The sequence below is a fragment of the Ceratina calcarata genome, unplaced genomic scaffold, assembly GCF_001652005.2.
Source record: "Ceratina calcarata isolate Rehan_Ccalc_2016 unplaced genomic scaffold, ASM165200v1 scaffold48.2, whole genome shotgun sequence".
Lineage (NCBI taxonomy): Eukaryota > Metazoa > Arthropoda > Insecta > Hymenoptera > Apidae > Ceratina > Ceratina calcarata.
The window spans coordinates 650,219-667,315 of record NW_017172225.1 but is presented as its reverse complement, the minus strand read 5'-3'; the positions used below and the strand labels follow the sequence as shown (position 1 = coordinate 667,315).

The 17,097-nt window shown below is 46.6% G+C and overlaps 1 protein-coding gene across 3 annotated transcripts in view; it reads left to right on the top strand.

The window, feature by feature from the left end:
• The first annotated feature begins 2,939 nt into the window (after positions 1–2,939).
• Positions 2,940–17,097, top strand: part of fuss (SKI family transcriptional corepressor fussel) — a 16,329-nt gene continuing 2,171 nt past the window's right edge. The window contains exons 1-6 of one of the 3 annotated variants that reach the window (XM_018028890.2): positions 2,940–3,178; positions 6,587–6,685; positions 6,842–7,134; positions 7,222–7,814; positions 8,376–8,689; positions 15,830–15,959. In XM_018028890.2, the coding sequence (XP_017884379.2) occupies positions 6,590–6,685; positions 6,842–7,134; positions 7,222–7,814; positions 8,376–8,689; positions 15,830–15,959 (1,426 nt within the window). In that variant the 5' untranslated portion in view covers positions 2,940–3,178; positions 6,587–6,589. Of the gene's footprint in view, positions 3,179–6,430; positions 6,686–6,832; positions 7,135–7,221; positions 7,815–8,375; positions 8,690–15,829; positions 15,960–17,097 lie in introns of those variants that run through there. The other 2 variants (XM_026816064.1, XM_026816065.1) reach the window with 2 other exon arrangements.

Here is a 17,097-nt window from a genome sequence, read left to right as displayed (position 1 = left end):
CGTCAATAGTTACCGAGTAATTTGCAAAAAACAGTTTTTTCGTTTTTAGTCAATAACTCGTTAAATATTAATGCTAGCGAAATATTTTTACATGGAAATTGTAGATCTCGTCGTCCCCTACAAAATGGCCCTATAAATTTCCCCTTTAAGTCCATCCGTTTGGGAGTTATCGGCAAAAAACGAATTTTTTTTCCAAAAGTTCGCTGTTTCATCGCTGGGATGGTCGGATTTTGTCAACATCAACAAAATGCCACATAATCATATGTAACTCATTAAATATCGAAGTTAGGAGGAAAATAACTTTTATTTGAAGCATTTCTCGCAATTTTGAAAAAATAAATTTTTCGTCCGCGTCAATACTTAATTGGATATTTCCTTCTATACTTTTTAGCACGTAGCTATTTATTATTAGCATTATTCTTCCGACGTCTGATTTCTTTTTAATTATAGGAAATGCGTTTTTCTAAGGTACATAAACTTTTGGGATTGACTGTATAGCTAATACATCCTTAATGCACTCATCCGAGCATACTCGGGTTTAAGAAAACGGTTCTTTTCCGCGCGCCTGAGTTAAGGATGTATTGGCTATACAATGAATCCCAAAAGTTAATGTACTTTAGAAGAACGCATTTCCTATAATTAAAAAGACATCAGACGTCAGGAGAACAATGATTTTGACTACTCTTTTTTTATTACTCTCATTTTTAATGATGCGTGAGTTAAGGGGTTAAAATGAAACTGTGAACCCTGATCGCATTGGGTTCGCGAAATCCTCTTGGAATAATCGTAAATCGATGGCGAAAAAGATTGCTGACTGCGAGGAGATATCTCCTTGCGTTGCGCACAAAATTGCTTTGGAATTGTTTGAAATTTCGGACCCGAGTGGCAAGCACGTTCAGGTTCAGACAAGGAGATCTGGTCTTCTAGCTCGAAGGGTAGCTTCCCGTTTCTGTCTGCGAGGCAACGCAAGGAACGGAGGGGTTATAATCTGTATTATCCGTCGACTATTAGCGTCGAGAGGATCGAGAGCGCGCGGATTACGGTGGATACATCGCCTAACATTATGCGTAACGCTTTACGCGAAACGATGAAATCCGTCTCCCCTTTAATTAAACGTTCGCACTGAGACGTTGCTCGTCATCTCTCGATCGATTGTGCGCCGATCGACGATCTTGTTTCTAAATATGCGCTAAATCACGCGCATGCAGATGATGCGGGAAGCCGGAAAATCAAAGTGTACATCTCTGATTTGGCGTCAAAAAATCGTGCGGTAACTGCACCCCAAGGGGCGTGACGGCCCGGGGACAGGCAGGGACACCCTTCTTTCCTCGTATCCGATGTACAACTGTTGGCCTATTAAACTAATTGACTGCACAGTATGCCAGCGTGCCCGCAACGATGCCTGCACAGTTACAAGGATGTAATCGTGTTTCCCATATGCAACTTGTGCCCGACTCGAAACTCGCAACCCTCGCCTAAATAATTATCTACACATCATCGCCTCCGAACAAACGGCCGGGGGAACTCGTTATGCCATACCCGTTATCGAATTAATCCCGAGATCGTTTCCTCGAAGTACTCCTGAGTTGCAAGGTGAATGCGGTTTTAAAGAAATTAAACGAATCGACATCGCACGAATAAAATCTCGGGTAGACGACGGCATCGATTAAGTAGCTTCGCATCCTAGTAGATTTCACAAAGAGGAACTTGTATACCTGCACGTCACAGGCCCGTAGGTAGCAACGACCCCCCCCGAGATTTTGCGAATGGTACAAATCAGCCGCACGCTCATCAGAAGCTGTACTGGTGGCTTTAATACTCGACACGCGGCGGCCCCGTCAAAGCGATCCATACGGTTATTTAGTAACGATAGTCAACCGAAGGGCCATCTTTAACCCAGTCTACCTCTTTTGTCCGGGATCTAGTTTGCGGCAGGTTAATACCTTCTGCAAAGCAGCTTAATCTTTTCATTCACGATCGATCGCGAGTACTCGCATTAATTGAACGCGAGCAATCATTTCTATCTTCTCGTTAATCGAGTCCATCGTAATTAGACCTGCGATGCTTGCGCAAACGTAAAAAGTAAAATTGTTGCGAGGGGACATGTCGTCCTATCGAGTTACGAGTTGCTCTTCACGCTCCGCCGAAGCAACCAGAACGGAATATCATTTTTTAAGCATCGAGTACAAGGGGACGGTCGTGGGGCGAGATCGGTGACATTAATAAAATAATGCAGTCACGGATTTGGAAATAGTCGGACGCGTATCGGGGATGGCACGGGCGAGAGGGGTGAAACGGATACGTTCGAGCGACCTTATGTTCCCTGCGTTCTCGCTTTTGTCTCTGTTCTCGGTACGCTCGAAAGGCGTAACGTCGCGCTGGAGCGAGAGGAAGCAACGCGGCGGCGTAATTGGCAGGGGATATTTATTACGACACGTGTAGATACGCCAAAAATCGTAATGGTCAATCGAGGCACGAAGCTGCGGTTCGTCGAACGATGATTCGTTTCAGGCAGTCACCGACAAAGTTTGCGTCATCGATACGTTCGGTATTGCCAAAATAAATGAATACGAGATCTGACGGTATGCTACTTGAAAAATTGTGCTTTAAACGTCTTTCACAGAACTTTAACGTCGCTGCCTGACACGCGCAGGAACGGCGAACGATTTCAATGTAGTACATACATATCTGTGCACGTAGCTCTACTTCGAGTATGACCATAATGTTCGTTAAGTACGTGTTTGTAGTTACCCCTGAGGCGAACCAGCCACCCCCGCGATGCGAGTCGGCCAAGGGACCGATGCTCCGCCTTCATCCCCGTTATCGTCGCCATGGGGTTGGTCGCTACGTGGCTGGCATAACTCGGGGGCGGTTCTTCGTCATCCTCTACCCTCTCCGTCCCGTTCAACTACCCCTTCTGTCTCTCTCGGTCCCGACGATGTCGACGGGAGCCGAGAGAGGAGACGAGATTTCGAAAAGTGTGGTTGCCCGAACGCGGACAGTCGCTCGTAGCCACCCTTAACGCGATCCTACGTCTTCCGCGGTGTCTCGGGGTTCCATCGAGGAGAAACTCTGCCGAGAACTCGCGGGGCTGAACGAAACGAGCGATAAGGACCGGTTCAGTAAGGATTACGCTGTCGGTCATTCAAACCTGCGGCCGCAAGTCTTCGTTAAACAGGTACTTATCGTTGCGACTATCTTTGGCATGAAATTTTCCTCACGTGTCATCCGAAACGCTAGGCGATTCGTCGATTGTCGATGAAAATCCTGTGCCAGGGATAGCGTGTATTCTTACGTAAAAGTGAACGGAAGAAGTACGTCGGTATGAATGGTTAAGAGTGCGCGTGTTTCTTCGATCAGATTCGTGTCAACAGAAATTGTCAGATTCGAATTATCGTGAGACAGGTGAATATGAATCCACGCGCTTAACGCTTGCAACGTTCCAATTTACGGTACGAAGTTGAATGCTGTTGGTAAAAGAAATTGTGCCCAATTCGCGGGCGTTGTAAAAATCGTTGTAGGACTGTTCGCAACGTCTCTAAAGTAAATTGATAGTCGATTCACGGGTCTGGGGATAAACTGGTCCCGCGGGACAAGCGGGAGTCGGATCCACCGGCAAGGGTGAGCCTCGTTCGATGTACACACGGGCAAGCAAACACCATAAACTGTTTGTCCAGAGATTAGCCGGGTGTCGCTTCGGATTCAAGTCGCGAAAGACCTTGAAAACAACAACCTGTTCCGTTTTAGGGACGCGGGAATTAATGGGAACGAGTTTTAGGGCTCAGGTGACCCCACGGAAAAGTTCCACCTACAAGCGCCTGGGAGCAATTTCACGAGTTACTAAAGTTTCCCGGGTTCGAGTAATTTTTCGCTTGGCTACTCGCGAACGATCGTTCCTCTTTTCTTGGACCGTCGCTGAGAAATAGAATATATCCGTCGTTCTCTCCAAGCATACTTTTTCTCCGGTTATCATTATCGTTTCTCTACTGAAGCTGGTAATCGTAACGAGAGGAAAAGAGGACAGACAGGTGTTGCGAGACGAGGGGGGAAGGAGGGACGTGTTCATAATGGAAGCGCAGAGATTTAACAACGTTACAATGAACGGAACCGAGAGGAGCCCGTCCCTCGGACCCTCGGAAGGCGGCCCCCGACTCCAGAACCCGAGGATCGCAGATTGAATTGTAAAATAACCGAGAGGGGAACAATGCACCGCGGTACAACATTGTGTTTGCATTTAAATAATCCGCGAGCACCGCGGATAGCGTAGCTCATCCCTGCGACTTCGTTTTCTCTCCCTCCGTCTCCCTCCGTCTTTGCCGCGCACAGCCCGTCCTCTCGGCGTTCGCTTCTTTTACTTACGCAACCTATACATATAGTGACACACCGTTTTCTACGAAGGTACGACTTCATTAACGCACACGAGAGAGCTGATCATAAATACATTTCTTTTCTCGAAGGCACGCTCCGCGTTTCGTTTAACTCGACCGACTAATAACGGGAAACAAATACCCGCGACCATTAGTAGAACGTACGCGGCCTTTTCTAGTTTGTACTAATTGTAAGTAGCGAGTAATTAATGCGGTCGATTCGAGTCCGATCTGTCGAACCGCTGACCAACAGGGACCAGCGGAGAAGGGGTTCGCCAGAGCAGGGTTGCACGGTAGCCAGAATCGAGTGTGCAGGTACCGTGGCTCGCAGGTGTGTTGGCGCATACACAGAGGGACCGAGGAGGGGCGAGGGGGTCGTTCCACCTCGGATACCGGCATTGTTTCACGGTGGATGAGAATTTAATTTGCGCGACGAGGAGAGAGAGAGAGGGAACGAGAGGATAGATGCACGGAATAGAATAGAGAAGCGAAGCGGAAAGAGAGAAAGAACGAGGAGAGAGGAAGGGGCAGAGGGACGAGGGAGGGTCGGATGGGTGCTCCCTTGTTTAAACGTGGGTGGGGGTGTCAAATTGAATTACCCCCTGGTCCCCGAGGACGTTTGCTGGAACGCTGGCACTCTCTGCGCTCTTCTACTCCTACGTCGAGGCTATACCTACCAGCTTGTAGATGGGTTTTAGCCGGTTGCAACGTTCTACGTTTACGTGTACCCGCGCGCAGGGTGTATCTTCATAGAGAGAAGCGTTTTCAATTAAAACCAACACCGAGGATTGCCCCTCTCTCGTTCTCCCCTCACCCTTCCTATCGCGCTTTGCTTTATCTTCGTTCCATCGATCTCTCTTCCTCCGGTGCCTCCGCAAATTCGAATCGGTCCTTCTCTCGTCTTCCACCCCCTGTTTTTCCCTTCGTTCCTTTTCCTGTAGTTTCGACTTTATCCTTCTTATTCTTGTTTTCTACCCTCCCGACAGTTCCTCATAAAAAATTCACCGACTCGATAAAACCTCGTCGCGCGTTAAACTAATGAAAAGAGTTCGGCGCACGCTTATTGGTACTTCGTCTCTCGTCTTCAAGACAAGGATCCTCCGCCTCGAGTAAGAGGATAAGGGATCCTCCCTTCTCGTTCTGCCTTTCATTCAGTCACCGGTTTCTTTTCACCTTCGCCAAACGGAGACGTTTGAAAGAAGTCTTACGGAGAGGCTCGCTCTCCTTATTCCAGAGAAATTAGAAGAGAGAGAGAGAGAGAGAAACGAGCGATTCATGGATACCGCTAGCTAACGAATGTAAAACTAAATTCTCGTTTCTGTAAATGGGAAATAATGTTCGTTCTCATTGGCCGCGTTTCCTAAATTTATTTCAGCCGCGGACTAATTAGTTTAACTGTATTAAAAGAAAGCTCTTGATTAAAAAGCGAGCCGCTCGTCAGGTTAGAGATCCGTAGCAGAATAACTTGGGTTAAGTCCGTCTCGTCCGACGAAACCCTTTGAATTCGCTTAATTACCACGTGGTCAATGGCAACGATTTAAAAGGAAAGTCTTTTAACCGAGCATAATCACATTTCAAGTCCGGGTACGCGTTAGATCATCAATTGACCGCGAGACGAAAAAGAAGGCTGATTCAATCGGCAACCGTTCGACGTTAATAAATATAATTACTACGAGAGTGGTAGCGAGGATACATTTTTCGATCGCTGTTATCGGAAGAAAAGTACCGTCGGCGTTTATACAGGGTGGGCCGGAAATCGTAGTATAACCGGGCAGGGGGTGATTCTACGTTAAAAAAGAAGAAAATATTTTGGTATAAAATTTTTTTATCCGGAGCTTCGTTTTCGTGAAAATCGACTTCAAAGACTATTACGTAGTTTGATAAACTATAACTCTTATTGTAAACCGAATTGGGTACACACTTTTCCATTTTTGTCAATGTTTTTAAACACTGTTCTGAACGGAGACAACCAGAGCAGTGGAATACAAGACAACCAAATTGTACTAAATCGTTTACGAATTGAACAAACTTTCAACTCTGCCCAGTTGTACTACGATTTTCGGCCCACCCTGTATAATGGTCGATGTAATTCAAAAGGATGTTCATTAGCGTTATTATTGTAGAGAGAAACAATTTCACGAGAGGGCTGTGTGAAACGATGAATGCGTACGAAAAACTGATCCTACAATCATTTCGAGTTTTCTCTTTTATTTTTACAGAGAATGGACGGACCGGCGGTATTATCAATGCCGCCGATAACCGCACCCCAAAAATCAGCTCAATCGCCCCAGCCACAGTCGCACTCGAAATCCAATCAGGTATCGCGTCTGAAATTTTATTCTATAATCCGAATCAATGACTGGATGATAGTTTCACGGTTCGACGTACGTTCGATCGAGTCTGCGTCCGTGACTTAAACTTTTGCAAATTCGTGAAAGGGCCGCGTTGTGTACCTAAAGGTTCAGGAGTTGCAGGTGGGCACGGTTTCCCTCTACGGGATTCACATCGTGTCTCTGGTGATCGAGGGCCAGGAGAGGCTCTGCCTGGCGCAGATCAGCAACACGTTGCTGAAACAGTTCAGTTACAACGAGATCCACAATCGGAGAGTGGCTCTGGGGATCACCTGCGTGCAATGTACCCCGGTGCAACTGGAGATCCTCCGTCGCGCCGGGGCGATGCCGGTCTCTTCGAGGAGATGCGGTATGATTACGCGCAGAGAAGCCGAGCGTCTGTGCAAATCGTTTCTAGGCGATAACGCCCCGCCCAGGTTAGTCGAATCGTTCGGGAATAATTGAATCGAGAAAAACAGGATGCACGGAGCATCGCGCCAAGGAATTTGTCATTTATTTTCAAGACTGCCCGAGGACTTCGCGTTCTCCGTTCACCACGAGTGCGCTTGGGGATGCCGGGGCGCGTTTCTTCCGGCTCGATACAACAGCTCCCGAGCGAAATGTATCAAATGCGCGTATTGCGGCCTGTTCTTCTCCCCGAACAAGTTCATCTTCCACTCGCATCGAATCGGCCCGTCGGACAAGTACGTGCAACCGGACGCCGCGAACTTCAACTCGTGGCGACGGCACATGAAACTGTCCGGCAATCCGCCGGACGAGGTGGTGCACGCGTGGGAGGACGTCAAGGCGATGTTCAACGGTGGCACCAGGAAGCGTTTGCTCAACAATCCGGCGTCGAGCGAATCGCCGAGCTCGGCGAAGCAACCGAGATCGTCACCGACCACCCAGATCCCGGCTCTGGTGCCGTCGCCCACGCACCCAAGAGTGCCACCGTTTCCGGAACTGCCTCTACCCTTGTCCAGAAGCCTCGTCATGGACTACGTGTGGCATCAACATCAACAAGCGGCAGCCGTCGCCGCTGCGAAAACGCCTGGCTTCCCATTTTCGCCGTACGCGTTACCGTGGCTAGCGAAAAGAGGACCGGTTCTCTTTCCCGGTGAGTCTTCTATTTTTATTTCTGCCCTGATATCACTCAATCGTCCGAAAACTGTTTCCTGTGTGACAATAGTTTCGTTTCGTTTACTGTGAGCGAGCGAAAGTGTCTCTGAAGCACCAATTCGTTGACAGAATCGCGCTTGGACAGGTAACAAGTATTACCTATATACGGGTAATTCGCGAGCAGAAATTACATTGCGTAGCGCGGCAGAGTTCATTACTATAATTACATGGAAAATGTGAATGCGAAGAGTGGCACAGAAATTATTAATCGTAACGGCGGCGCGAAGCAATGGTGTTTGATAATAATTATTAATGCTCGCTACCTACATTCCACTGATCGATTAACGTCGCTATTTCGGTCCGTTCGACATATTAATATTAATCAATCGAGATTATTTTAACTAATAGCAGCCGAGTCCTACGCACGGTTATTCATTCAGAATGATCTCGCAAAAGTTTAAGCTTAAACTGCTTAGGGAATTAGTTGAACATAGCCAGTTACTATTTCAGATTCGATGAATTGAAATCTATTTAAGAAAAATAATTGATCATTTCGCAGGACCTTTGCCACCACCGATGAGCGGGTCCAGTCCCACGGAACCACTGATACCGACGGTAAGCCCGTCGCTGCATCAGTCCGCCTTCCGTCCAGTGATTCGGGGACCACCGATGGTCGAGCCGGTGGCCCAGGGACAACCGTCGGACACCTCAGCGTCCAATAAAGAGGACAACTCCGACGATGAAGTGGACATCGAGACGACGGAGGACGAGCCAATTGTACAAACGCCTCTGAACGTCGCTCAGAATCTCCATTCGAACTCGACTAGCCACGGTCGCACTTCGCCCCAGTGTTGGAGTCCACCTCGAGAGACGGTGAGCTTTGCTAATTATTTCATAGACAGACTGCGAATTTTTATCCAAAAGATCTTCGTTTTCTCTTGGTTTTTGCACATCGAACTCTTTTATGAACACATCGAATTCGCAGTCTACTGATCGAATATTCACCGACGGGCTTTCGATTAATTAACCAAGACCGCGTCGACCCCCTCGGAAACGCGAGGCCACGGTGTAACCTTTCCTAACAGCGGCCACGTGGCCATTGTTGCGCTCATGCAACCGAAGTGACGAAACTACTTCAACTCGTTTCGCAAACACTTGACCGTATATCGAGTAAAAATAATCCGTCGCGGGTAGTTCGCGACACAATCGCTTCCCGATTTCGACAGACACTCACGCACGCGACTACACGCGGATCAATGTTAAATAGAATCTACATAATGCGTTTCTAAACGACGCCGAATAATGGGATATCAGAGACAAAGGTTCGAGTAGGTATTGAATGTCCAATAATAACGCGGCTAAAAATATTGGCTGCCGCCCCAAATTAAAATACGAACGTGTAGCCTGATACCTACAGCGGAAGAAGTTATGTTTTCGTAGCAAACATTGGTAGGAAAAGGCAATACATTAAAGCATCGTCCGGGGATCTTTAATCATTGAGTGGTGAATAAAGCTATATATCCTGATCGTTTAATAGACGAAGTATATTTATGTTGGAGGAAAGGTAGCACCGGTGGACTTTACCCGTCCCCTCATGTAAACGAGGATCGAGATAACTCCAGGTTACCCGATATCGAGCGACACAACTTTAATCGAATTAAACGTACGAAGTCGTATCGAGCAATATTCTTGCTTACCGCGACCGACCCTGTTCCACAACAATTTATTGTGAATTATCTAACTGGGACTCGTCGCGATTTCCATCTCCGGCGCAGACGTTAATTATTAACAAGTGGCAAAAACGTCGATACACCAGGAAGCAAATCGTCGTGTTCAGTACTCACGACAGGAGGCAAGGAAATGGTTCTATAGTTAGACAGATAGATAGATAGATAATAGAAAGAGAGAGGTAGAGAGAATTGGAGGGTGAGAGGTTTCTGCCACGTAATACTACTCGACGTCCCTAGAATTTGCTCTGCGGTCTGACTGCTCGTGCCGCTGCCCCCGGTCAATTGCGATAATTATTGTGTCAGTAAATACTCCGTAACCATACGAACTAACGGGCTCGCGCGGCGATCGACTGGACGTAATATGTTCACAGAGAGCCGCGTGTGGATACACTTATGCCGGACGATATAATTAAATGAACGACCGCGATGTTATACCCGATCGTGTGACGCGGCGCGACATTCGAGGACCCAGCCGGAAATTAATTATTATCTGGATCGCGCCTGAACGACAATTTCGCTGATTCTTTCTTTCACCTCCTTGCGCAGACAAAATTTTCGAGTAATCATCTAATTGCCCCTCGCCTAAACAGAAACGAGAGTAAGAGCGGATGATAATAACGTATCGTTTGAAAGCTCGGCATCGTATTAACGTAGACAGTTTTATCATCTACGTAATCGCGATTCCCTTTTAGGCTTTTAAAAGTAGATACAATTAGCAATAATTATCCGGGAGAGGTAAACGAGGGACCGAAGGGAAAGGAGCGGGAACGAGGAGAGAAAATGGCTAAAGGGTACGGCAGGATAAGCCATCCGGATTGCCGGACAGCTTTTCAATTCCCCTTGTTGGTGAACGCGTCGAGTGGGACCGATCCGTATTTTGTGAAGAGACTCGCCAAAATCTCCTAACTCCCTCTCTCTCTGTCTGTCTCTCACTCTCCCTTTCACTCTCTTCTCGATGACACGCGTGTATATCTACACTTGACGAACAGACACATCCGTCGCTGAGGCACACGTATAAGGAAGAAGTGGAAAACCTAGTTACTGCATCGCGCGACACAAGCATATCGCGGTAACTATGTAAGCGAGTAATCCCCGAACGTTATTCGCAGTTATTTCTCGGTTCGACGGATCGGCGCGTTTTCATTTTCGCAACATCTGTTTTCGGTCCTCCTACACGCACGCAGAGGACACACGAACGCGTTGGTAATCGTCGCATCGTTATACGTGCAAAGCGAAAAGATCGCGAGAAGGAAAAAGTATAACGGCCGCGCTCCTTGGAGAATCTAATGGCTCTCCAGGCGGTCGAAGCGCAATTAAAAGTTGTGGTCGAAACTAACTAAACCAGTCGGAGTTTGATTTAAACGTTCCTCTCTTCTACGTGACGCCGTTTAATTGCATTTAAATGGATGCTGGAGGAGGTCCCTACGAGTGTCTTTCGTGCTCCCGGGGAATCCGACGCCGGGGGAAACCGACGCGGATGTTCGTTTAATCACGATCGACCGAAAGGACCTTAATTGACCGGAGGAGCGTCTCGAACCGATAATCGCCCCGTCCTTGTTTCGAGCACGTCCAACTATCTTCTCGCTCGAGATTTCGCGAACGGGAACACCGTTAGTTAAAATGTAAGCTGACATTTTTAAGCACCGTGAGAGTATCTCAAATGCCAAGGTCTGACCTTATACTCGTGGAATCCCTTGGGACTCCGCGATTAAATTGACTACGTACGCCACATGGAACATTTATCTATGCGCATCCTTTCGAAAAGTTAACCCGCTAACATTTACCAAATATAATTCCCTCGGAGCGAAAATTGTTACCGTGGCCGAAAAATTCAATGGACCAGCGGCCGCGTTTTATGTCCAGCAACGAGCTTTAAATTTTGAACCGCGGGCAAACGGAGAAGAGGCTCCGCTACGGAAAAACCGTAATCACGGGAAAAATTATTCATCGCGAGTGCCGGCATGCAATTACACGCGTCGCATTCGCGAAAACGAACAACATCACAGTCGTTGATTTAATGCAATTTGCTGGAGAGGCCGGCCGTAGAGAAATGTCATCGTGGGACGAAACGAAGGTCCGCTCTCTCTATGGAAGTCGTGGGCGGTGACTGTTGATTTAATTATAATCGTCAGCTCCGCCCAGCACCCTCGGATTCAACCCGACTTCCATCCTTTATTTCCCCGTCCGCTCTTTATTTCGTCCGCTGTCTCTCTTTTCTCTTTTACCGTGTCTATACGCCCGGTCTCTCTGTTCGTTCCCCTTTTGAAAATGTTTTCACCCCGGCGTACCTTTGTCGTTTGGACATAGGAGAACAGCAACGATTAACCTCTCGTTACAACGGTTAATTTGCATTGAGAGCAGCCGCTGCTAAATGAAACGAATACGAAACGGGACGTTGTCATCTCCTCGTCGATTAAATTATATCCGCGAAACGTGGGATTCGCGCGAATCGAAAGGATACTTAAAAATCGATCGATCTTACGATATCTGACTTCGAATTTTACGCACCACCTCGGATCGTTTCGAAATTGGCTGTGAAATAAAAATAAAAAACAGCCGCGCCCGCGACCGTGTCCGGGAAATGAATGTCGATACGTTTTGATCCGGTGGCGTCGCACCCTGCCGATGAAAAGGCACCGAAATTTTCAGGGATGAAACTCGTTAATTTCGGTACTGTATTCATAGCACAGTTCTCTGAATAAGAGGGCTTTAGAGCAAAATGGTTTCATAATTCTCGTCGTGAAATTGAGAATCTGCAAATAATGTTCTCTCGTTATGTGCACATATAATTATAATTATATAATAAATATGCTATTAATTTACGTTTAGAAAGGGTTAAAATATTTCTGACCCTTTTATAGAAAAAAATGATTGAGGCACGTGGTAGACGGGGGTGGGACGGGGTACGCGACGCGAGGCCAGATTCTCGAACGAAGCGAATGTTATAGGCAGGCATAATCAATTACCCGACATAATTCCGCATCGCGTTATGCATTTGGTCAAGATCGGCCGGCCGGAAGTGATTCGAGTAACACGATTGCGTACCAACTTTGCACTCGACGAGTGGCTCGCATCCCCGGATCCCATCGAAACGGATCCGACCCGATCCGATCCGATCCGGAACTTGTACAAATCGCGATTACATTCCATTATTCGCCAGCGGGAAGAGATACTAGCCAGGATCCGAATTCGGTTTTGTAGTTTTTCGAGAGTCAAAGATTCCCCAGTGGGGAAAAAGGCACGGAGGAAACAAAAAAGGGTCTCGTGACAAACGAGCGGAACGTGGCCACTATTCCGTATCAATTAAAACCGTCCCGAAACCGGATGAGAATTTAATCGGTCCGCCTCGGAAGGGAACGCAAAAAGTGCTCTGTACGAGCGGCGGTAACGCGTGTTGCGAGTCGGTTCCCGCGACAATCGGAAAATAGAAAAAGACTTGGTCCTTTTTCGCGTATCCATATCGGTCAAAAGTTTAGCCTTCGGGGGGATGTAAACTCCATTCTTGTGTACGGAAAACGAACAACCGATGCAGCAACCAGACCCGGAGGACGAGGAGGAGGAGGAAATGGAGGAGGAGGAGCAGTAGAAACGAGGGGGATGTTGGCGCACGCTACGATTGTTTCTCCGTAATCCTTTATTGGATCAACGGGGCTGAAACAATTGAGCGAGCTATAACGCGAGGATGGGCTCCGTTGCCGGCTATATGTATACATAGAGGCAGACGAGCGCGTCGGGTTTTCGGTCCGCCGGCGCTGCCGATGCTGCCAATGGGTCTCGCGGAGGTTGCGAAACGCGTGCAAGGGTGGAGAACCGGAGACCTACGTTATGGATAGATAAGCGATGATGGGAGAGGGAAAGGATTTCTATCCTACTTTGCTTCGGTTCAACGGAGTTACAAATGGGAGAACTTATCCGCGGCCGGGGACGACTCTCCTTCTCTTTCCGTTTCGATTTCGGTTTTACTCTCATTACTCCATCACGCGATTCAACCGTTCAGCTGTTTTCATTTTTATCAACAATAGTAAAACCTTCGGGACGTCACTTCGAAAAATGGATCATTCTAATCACTGCGAACTTCGGATTTTCTACAAATGCATCGAACCTATCAACCTAGTTTCAAAGGATATGAAAAGAATAGTTACTACGTGTTCGTTGAATGTTTCTATCTAAAGAGATCGTTATCGGATCTTGCAATTTCTCCACTCGTTGGGAAGAGGTTTTGCGCGTCACGTACAAGCGATATAATAACCAGGATCGTCTCCACTTTTTCTCACCTCTCCCGCTGTTACATAGTTGGAATCTATCTTTCTGACGATTTACCCAAGGGCTCGCGGGAGCACGTGAGGATGCTCTAGGATTTGGTGCGCATCGCTTACGGCTTAACGCTGATAAAACGCAGTTATTTATCTTTCGTACCTACGCGGCAAGCATCTTAAACGCAACAGTTCGAACTATTGTACCTATACGATTGAATGACTATGTACATGTGAAATCAGTCATCGATAGACCGCAAACTTTTATCCACTTCCATATAAAAAAATAACATACATATTAGAATTCATTTTTTAAATCGACGCCCCTACTCTTGCTCTGCGCATGAATCCGCATTCTAATCATCGAATGTAATCTTAAAAGACAGACGAGACGGATGAGCAATGGAATCGATAATTTCGATTGGTTCCGAAGCATAACGCGGGGCTAAAATCTGTAGCTAGAAAGCCGTAACGAATCGATCTGTTACGACATGCTCGTTCTCCGTTCGGGTTTGTTTGGACGTACAACGAGGTTTCACGAATATTATAAGCGACATATGTGCAGCGTTGTAAAAAGATCATAGGTCTATTCTCTGGGACACCTGCTCGCCCGTAAACGCACTCCCACACGTCGGACTTCCTCATCGATCACGATTTTATCTAGTTTACTTTAACGCGAGCTTCGAACACGAATCGCATGTTCGTTTCGCAACGCGTTTTTATCCCTGCATTGGTCGTTCATAAATAAATAAACATGGTTCGATCGATGTAGTTACAGATTAATAATTTTACGCGAATAAAGAAAAGTTAATTTCACTTGCCATGCATGTATCGTTATCGATTAAAATCTACCCTTTCTAACGTCTCGACTCATTGAATCATCTGACAATAGGTAAATCGACCCCCTTTTACTAACACCATCGTCGCGAAGCCTCTCTGTACACAGAACGTAATTACTTGAAATCCCAAACATCGTGAAAATTTGATCGCTACCCCTGCTCGTCGCGGTCCATTATATGTAGAGTTCCCCGATAAAAAATCTAATTTCTTTAAGCGCCTCGTACTTAATTCGTTACGCTATCCCGCTGCATACACGAAACAGAAGTCGTTAACGGATACCGGCTGATCTTTGATTGAGGACAGAGTAAATGTAATCGCGTCCCGACTTTCGGCAAACACGCGCGCGACAACGTAATCGTTCCACCACCGGCGGATGAATACTTCATCGTTCTGACGGAAGCGTCACGGTCAGCGATCGGCTCGGTATCTCGATACGTGCATCTCGACGATTAAATAAGTTCCGTTTCGTTTCGAAGCGGTGCGACACGAGGTGAACTCGTAATAAACTTACCGAGAAATTCGCGTGTTACACGCGCCGCAGTTTCAGTGCTAATTAAATGGTACAAATCGCAACTGTGCCAGATGACTGAGGACCTGTACTTGAAGTATACAGCACGAACCAAATTTATGGAAGCGAAAGTACTCGGGAGATGTTAAACTATTCTAAAGGCGATCGAGATCAGCGAAGGCTACGTTAATTATGCAACGACTCGGGCGTTTCTGTCTTAAAACATTAAATGAAATAACAATTCGTGTCGGCGTAACGCTTTAAATATGTATCGTCGCGTGTCGAATCCCTTTTCGCGTCACGAAACACTGAACCGTATGCTGATTTTTAAATAAGGCCCGTCACGCAGTACTTTCACAGAATTTGATTTAATCGATGAACCCTGTTCGAAATCAAATGACACAGAATCGGACCTTCGTTTATTGCCCTCTACTACTCGATGTTAATTGAAGTAATCCGTAGATCGGTATCGGTCCTAGAAACATTAAATAAACTAGTAAGTACCGGTCTTCCTTGTACAGATAAGAGATGCAGATTAGGAGGATTGTGGTCATCATTGCATAACTGATGAGTCGTTCATGATGATTGGATGGCCAACTTGCGTTGCTCTGTAACTGCGTTTAATGTCGACTCCCTGGCTCGGACTTACTGGAAATAACGTAACGAACTGTGTTTGTCTCAGGAACGGGAAGCCGAAAAGATAGCGGAGGAGGCAGCGGCTATGAGAGACGTCAAGCCCGAGCTTCAACCTGCGAGAAGTCCCGACACCTGGCAGGGAACCAATTTTTATCGACATCTGAGCGCGATAAAAGGTAGCGTAGAAATTTGATCCGTCGGTTCAGAGGTACGAACCGTCCGAAACAGGTTTAATCCGTCTTGGTAGTTTGATATTGGCTATTAATAATTAGCAGCGAGTATTTGAGATGGGGGTAAGATCGGAGCGGCAGTTTCAATTAATTAGAGTAATTAGTCGTGACCCGTGTTAACTGAAAACGACGGAGGGTTGGTTGGCCCGATATCAGACGCGGGGGTGGATCTTGGGACCGGTAATAACGCGAAAAGGGATTGCCCTCCTACCGTCGACGAGGAGGCGTGATTTTCGACCAACCGTCGTCGACGGCGACGCTTGCGCGTTTCATTCCGCTCATCGAGAACAGCTCGACTTTAATTTTTCTTTCCCCCGGGCTACGATTTTTATAATACCGTGCCAAATTTATAGGGACGCGTAATCGTGACGAGTCGTCACGTTACCGCGAGTGGGGTCATAAAACCATGGTTAATGGACCTTTTCTATTACATCACGGGTTTCCATAAATAGTTTGGAACGTAGGATCAGAGTAGATCGAGAGTACTTTGGCTTGTTAGAAATGCATAAAAATCTGCGGTTATTAATATCATGTTAGAACGAGTGTCTCGTACGTCAGGCGAAATCGACGGTAGCTGCCCTGTAGCTTTAAGGATGTATTGGCTATACAGTCAATCCCAAAAGTTTATGCACTTTAGAAACACATTTTTTAAAAAGAAATCAGACGTCGGAAGAACAATGCTAATAATAAACAACAAAAACAAATTTTTCAATTTTTTCGAGATTGTTCAAGGGGTACCCCTTCAGATTTGGCAAAATTTTCCTTTTTTGTTAATAACTCCCAAACCGTTGGAGATACGGGAAAATTGCATACGACCTTTCCTGTAGAGGACGACGAGATCTACAATTTTCATGTAAAAATTCTTCGCTAGCTTCAATAGTTTGCGAGTAATTTGCAAAAAACTGTTTTTTCGTTTTTCGTCAATAACTCGTTAAATATTGATGCTAACGAAGAATTTTTATACAGAAATTGTAGATCTCGTCGTCCCCTACAAAATGGTCCTATATATGCCCCCTACGTCCATCCGTTCGTGAGTTATTGAGGAAAAACGAAATTTTTTTCCAAAAGTTCGCTGTTTCAATGG